Consider the following 6,946-nt stretch of genomic DNA (forward strand, 5'->3'; position numbering starts at 1 on the left):
GAAGACTAGGATGGCAGGGGGGGGTGCAGTTTGGGGCGATTAGGCTGGGATGGGGGGCAGTGATGGGCGACTAGGCCAGCAGGGAGAGGGCATTTGGGAGCTACCTGGCCAGCAGCAGGGGGCAGTTAGGGGCGACCAGGCAGGCAAGCAGATGAGCAATTAGGAGCCAGTGGTCCAGGATTGTGAGAGGGCTGTCCTACTGCTGGTTTAGGTCCGATCCCTGGATCGGGCCTAAACCGACAGTCAGACATCCCCCAAGGAATCTGGGACTGCTGGCTCCTAACTGCTCACCTGCCTGCCTGCCTGATTGCCCCTCACCCCTCTGCCTGCCTGCCTGATCACCCCTAACTGCCTCTGCCTGCCTGCCTTATCAATTCTCTTGGCACATTCCAGGTTGGTAAATTCCACTTTAACAAACTAAATGACTATACCTCTAAAATTAAGTAATCTGTTTTCTATTAGTAAGATTATTTGTGTTTTTCATTTACTGGTAAACCAATTTAAAGAGAATCATAAATACCTTTCTAGCACTGATTTAACTGTTGAGACTTAAATGTTATTATTAGAGTAGACTGGTGGAAATAACCTTTGATCAGGCTAGTTCTTGTAGGACAAATCACTTAACCTCTCCATATCCCAGTTTCTTCTATAAAATAAGACTGAGTTACTTTTCAGGATTGTAATGAGACTTGAGGATATTATAGTTAAATATTGATGATAGCTTTTGGTACATGGTAGCTTCCTAATAAATGGCATATTTAGTTTTTATTAGCCTCACTTAGTGTTATTGTATTTCAACATGTCCCTTATTATAATGGCTTTCCAAACTGTAGGTCTCAAACCATTCATGGATCATGAAATTTATGTACATAATTTTGGGGCACAACTAGAATATTTTTAGTGAAAAAGAACAGAACAAAACTGAATATATAAAAATATTTCACACATTGTAAAGGCAAGTGTTTTTATGTGAAACTTTTATTCTGTATATTACATAGGTAGAAGTAGTGTGTATAGTGGAGCACTTCTTACTATGAGTTGTAGTAAAAAACTTTCAAAAAATACAATTTTATCAGATACTGATCACATAGTGTACAAATCTTACACTATGTGGTTAAGACAACTAAATTTAAATCCAAACTGTAATAATTACTACCATATTGCTTTGAACCAATTGCATAACCTCTTTATTCCTCAACTATAAAATGAATTTTAATTATGCTTGTCTCAAGGGAGTGGTATGTGAACTATATGATTTTATGTAATGAAATCACTTAGTAGGTACTCAGTAATAGTAGGCTATTATTTTATCAAGACTTGAGCAGAATATAAATTTTTCTCTGAATGAGCAAGTAATTCCACATACACTAGAGTTCATAAGAGAATATAAAGTCATCACATTTGTCAGGACTGAATAATTAGCAAGTTTTTTCATCTACAACATGTTTCTTGATAAGCATCTGATATCCACAGATATGAATTTTCAAGAGCCATGTAACTATTCTTAGTCTTGCTATGGAAAAACAATATTATCTCTCAAAATGGGAAGGAATAGATGGGATGAACTTACATGCTAGACATTGTATTAAATTCTTTGCATAAATTATCTCATTTCATACTCATTTTTTTCAATATATTTTTTATTTTTTTATTATTATTAAGGTATTACAAATGTGTCCTCATCCCCCCCATTCATTTCATACTCATTAAAACCTCATATATTTGGTATGATTATGCTCATTTACAAATGGAGAAACTGAAGAACAGAGATCTGAACCCATATCTGTCTGATTCTACCCTCTAGGATTATATCAGTAGCTACTAGTGGAAAATGTAAAGCTTAAAAGAAACAACTAATCTATTATAAAATAAGAATTGATTACCTGTGTGTTGATATTAGCCTCAGTCACCATCTCCTTGTAGGATATCCAAAAATCTCTGGATTTTGTCTAAGAGTTTAGTAATAACCCCATACATTTGAGATTATTCTTCTTTTAATTGTACTTCCACTAAATACAGAAGTATACATAATTAACTCACGAAACCTTTGAATTCTATAAAAATCTTTTATGTTTGCGGGCTATCTCCATTTCCTTGCAAATTGAAAAAGGCCTTTATGGTTCCATAAACCTCCCTGCAGAGACTATGAGGTTACTCATGCCCAGGCTGGTTTGTATTTGTCTATTTCTGCCCAAATCCATGCCCCCTCTCTCACCAGCACAGCCTGAAATTTAAGTCACACAGAAGTCCAGAATATGTTTAAATTGGAGAATATGACTTTAATTCAACCCCTTTAGAAAGCCTTCCTTATATTTAGCAATATAAATATATACTTACAATATTATATATTTATGTTATGTAGACTAAGAAAAATCTAGGCAGGACAGGTTTTACTTCTTCATATTTCAAAAGGCAAGTTAAATGAGGTCAAATGCCTTGTTAAAATTCATTTAGCTATAAAGAGGACTAGAACTGATCTGATATCTTCTGTATTCAAAGCTAAAGGATTTTATCACTAACTACATAGGATTGATTTTTTTACTATTTTGGAGATTAAAAAAACATGTAAAACAATTGAATGAATTAAGTTAATAAGATAATTCATTAATATATTCAAACTAAATGGAAATAATTAAACAGACAAGCCATATTTCTTCATCAGTGCCTGGTATATATAGTCAATCATACCACATATACAATGACTTCAATAAATTCACAAGTAAATTATTGAACAGAGTATTGTTTGCAGTAAATGTCAAAAAATAAAAAAGAGAGAAAAGACTGGGAAGGAAAATACACCATCAATAAACCAGATTCAAGAATTAATTTCAGTATGACATCTTAGAGTAGCAATATTTTAACAGTATTCTTCATAACTATTTTAAAATTCACTAACATTTTGAATGTATGTTATCATTTACCAACATTTCCAGTATAAATATTCGATCTGTCTTTTTCTTTTAGAAAATGCAGAAAGTTTTGAGCATAGAGCCTGTATTGTTGTCCGCAATCGTTGCATACACCTTTCAGTGAGATATGGGTTACAAAGCTAAATCTACACAGCAAACGATTGCCTATATAAATAACTAATAGACTGAGCGTTTACATGGTATTGTTGGGAGAGAATGCTTTCAGTAACTGTCTGGTCTTACCTTCTGGGAGAGAATCTCCACTGTGGCTCCATCAATATTTCATGAAGCAACATAAAGTAATATGCTAATGATAGACCATTTACCCCATGAGCAGGTGCACCCTCTGATGCTTTTTCATCCCTGGTATACCTTTGATGTGGGATCAGTGAAGCCATTTTGAATTTTTTTTTTTTTCTTCCTTCTCTTCACAGTTTCACCTGAACCTAAAATGGTGAGCGAGAATCATCCTGAGGCCCTGGCAGCCCCGCCTGTCACCACTGCTGTGACTGTTACACCAAATAATGCCACAGAGCCAGCCAGCCCTGGAGAAGGAAAGGAAAATGCCTTTTCTAAGCTGAAGGAGAAGTTCATGAATGAGTTACATAAAATCCCACGTGAGTAGTACACATTGTTACTTCAGGAAAGATAAATGGCTGAAAATCATCTTACTCGATCTTACTCATTAGAAAGCAGAATTCCTTCTAACATATTATAAACATACATTTGATTTTTTTTTTATTGGAACAGTGGTATTGCCAAAAATATGCATCTTGTATTTAATGTAAGTGGGTTCTTTTTTATCTTCTTTAATATCTGTTTCTCTCAAGAATATTAATGCTTAAGAGTTGTGCTGTAGTTTACATTTGTGGTTATGAAATTATTCCATTGTAAAGATTATTTCTAAGTGGTAACTAAAATGCACTTCCCAATTGCCAAGTTTGATTTTCTTTTCTTCATTTGTTAATATTTCAAAATTTTTTGCACAGTTTTTCTTTGTCTTTAGGAAATAAATAATTTGTACCCACTTATTTGTATACCACTAAGTCCAATCAGTGGCATTTAATATAAATTTTAAACTACAGGTTTATTTTTTTTTTTCAGATTTGAACACTAACTTTGTATTAACACTTTTCTAGGTGCTTGGGAAATCTAGGTTTTGGCCTTCACAAAGCTTATATTCTAGTGGGGGAAAGAAGTAATAAATCAATAAACAGGCAAATATATATAATGCATTATTTAGTAATAAATAATGGAAAACTAAAGACTAGTAAGTGGGATCAGAAAGGGGATAGGGAGGGAAAGGTTGTTACTATGTAGGGTAATGAAAGCTGGTTTTTAAGGAAACCTGGAGGAATTAGGGGAGAAAGTTATAATAACCTGGGAAATACAGGCAAAGGCCCTTAGGCGAGAATCTGCCTGAACAGCAGGAGCTGCGTGTGCCTTAAGTACAAGGTGGAGGGGGACAAAGATGAATCTGTACTGTAGCAGAGGCCAGATCACATGGGGCCTTGTGGAGTATTCTAAGGAACTTGGATTTTAGTCTGAGTGAAATAAAATGCTTTTGCCTGGTTTTGAGCAGAGGTGTCCCAGGATCTGGCTTAGGTTTTTCTTTAAAATCATCTTGCTATTGTGTCAAAAATGTGCTTAGAGGGGCAAAGATAGAATATAAAGCAGGATGTTGCAATGATCCAGATGAGAGATTTATAAAATTTGTAAGAGAATTCTTCTATAAGGACACTGAGAAACTAAATGAAAATAGACAAGGAATTAACTTCTTAGCCCTCAAGTAATTAACAACTTGTTGATCTGTCTGTCTGTCCTCCTTTAAGAAATTCAAGTTCTTTTGAGAGACACTGTTTGCACAGTTGTCAGCAATTACCATTCTTAGTAAGAAGATCCATAACCCAGTGGGATGGAGCTGGTCCAGTAGATAGAGCCCTAGTATGGGAAATGCAGGCTCCCGGTTCTCTTCTTCGCTCTGCTGCTGAGCTGATGGACTGAGCTAGATACCTTTGATAAAACTTGGCAGAAACCAAATACATATATCATGGAGGCAAATTCTCACTTGAATATTTTATCAAAATGTTTACTTTAAAAGAAATATGTTATAAGGAAGCAGAGAAAGCAATGAATAACCAAATCAAATCCATATATTCTGCCTTGTCCTCAATACCATCTCCCTCTCTGGAAGAGTAAACAATATGAAAGGCTTGACAATGTTGGTAACTATGGGACTGAATGTTTTCCATGTATCCACATAACCCATTCTCTCATCTCCCAAATGTCAACTTCTTAGAACTTCCTCAGCCATGCAATTTTACATTATGACCCATTTATCACACCCTGTCTGTCAGCATTTCCTGTCATTCCCCTTGCTTTTTATTTCTCATCATATTACTTAGCACCATTTACAATGCTGTATTTTATAATTTGCTTTTATTTTATTGTTTATTGTTTAAAGTATTACATATGGTATTACATGTTTCCTTTTTTCCCAATTGACCTCTCCCCACCACCCCCATCACCCAGCACATGCCCTCGCCCCCCTGGTCTGTGACCTTTGGTTATGCTTATATGCATGCATACAAGTCCTACAGTTGATCTCTTACCCCCATCCTCTCCCTCTCCTTCCTTCCCTCTGAAGTTTGATGGTCAGTTTGATGCTTCTATGTTTCTGGCTCTATTTTTATTCATCAGTTTACATTGTTCATTAAATTTCACAAATGAGTGAGATCATGTGATAATTTGCTTTTAAATCATTTGGCTCCCTCCAAAGTAATGTCAGCTCTACGAGGGCCAAAAGTTGGGTGTGTTCAATGCATATTTATACTCCTAGTGGTGCCTGCCACATATGAGCCACTCAATATCTATTTGTTGAATGAATGAATTTTAAGTTAACTTATATCCTGAACCACCCTCCTAGATTTTGAGGCCTTAAGATGCTGAAAAGTTAAAGCATATTATAAAATTTTAATTTATAATAGTAAGAAAAACATCATTACAGTGTTTGTGTCATCACATTGTTTCCACATTTGTAGTGATAAACATTTTTTAGCCTTTCCCACTTAGAGCTAGGTATTACTTTATATTATTCCTCCCTGTTCATCAGTTGAGAAACAATCAACTGGAAAAAATTAGCTATGAAACTCCCTTTTTTCCCCCCTTGGCTCTAAGGAATTAACTTCATTTAATTCCTTCCCAAGCCATTGTCCCATTTCTGTGTCCCTTCGGTGGGCACTGGAAATCAAACCAGGTAATCAGTCTTCTCCACGGAGATTTGCTTTTGACCAGCAACCTAAAATAATACACTGTCAGAGGAGCGGGTAACACCTATGGAGATATTATGTTCCTCGTTTTCTCCTTGACTTAACAGGAAACAGCAAGTGAAATACCTAAAATATTGAAGTGGTAATGGTAAATAAGTGTTAGAAAAACAGTGTCATAAGTACAGCCATGCCTTCTTATTAAAAATATGTAACTGCCAAAACCGGTTTGGCTCAGTGGATGGAGCGTCGGCCTGCGGACTGAAGGGTCCCAGGTTCGATTCCGGTCGGGGGCATGTGCCTGGGTTGCGGGCACATCCCCAGTGGGAGATGTGCAGGAGGCGGCTGATCGATGTTTCTCTCCCATCGATGTTTCTAACTATCTCTCTCTCCCTTCCTCTCTGTAAAAAATCGATAAAATATATTTAAAAAAAAATATGTAACTGCACATTTCCCACTTTCATTTTAATCCATTACAATTTTACTGTCAGTGTAATTGAAATGTCTAATGGGATTCATACACAGGGAACAACATTAAACAAAAATAAAATATATCCCTAAATCACATTCCTTTTGGAGCATATGTTATATAAAGGTTATCACTTTTGACTTGGCGCAACACAGTGTGACTCTAATGACAGGTAACAAATTAGAATATTAATCGATTTTGGTCTTTGAACTAAATCTTGTCTATCTGGCAGATGTGGGTTTTTTTGCAAAATTGATAGCAAACAGCTTTAGTCTGTCACTTGAAATTCCCACTTGTGAGAA

At 35.8% G+C, this 6,946-nt stretch overlaps 1 protein-coding gene across 5 annotated transcripts in view; it reads left to right on the forward strand.

Moving 5' to 3' along the window:
• SYT1 (synaptotagmin 1) overlaps nt 1-6,946 on the forward strand; it is a 552,577-nt gene that overhangs the window by 337,954 nt on the left and 207,677 nt on the right. For all 5 annotated transcript variants that reach the window (XM_015571122.1, XM_015571120.1, XM_006774704.2 and 2 more), the window contains one exon: nt 3,344-3,526. In XM_015571122.1, the coding sequence (XP_015426608.1) occupies nt 3,361-3,526 (166 nt within the window). In that variant the 5' untranslated portion in view covers nt 3,344-3,360. The remainder of the gene's footprint in view (nt 1-3,343; nt 3,527-6,946) is intronic.

This window comes from Myotis davidii, unplaced genomic scaffold, assembly GCF_000327345.1.
Source record: "Myotis davidii unplaced genomic scaffold, ASM32734v1 scaffold26, whole genome shotgun sequence".
In the NCBI taxonomy this organism is placed as follows: domain Eukaryota; kingdom Metazoa; phylum Chordata; class Mammalia; order Chiroptera; family Vespertilionidae; genus Myotis; species Myotis davidii.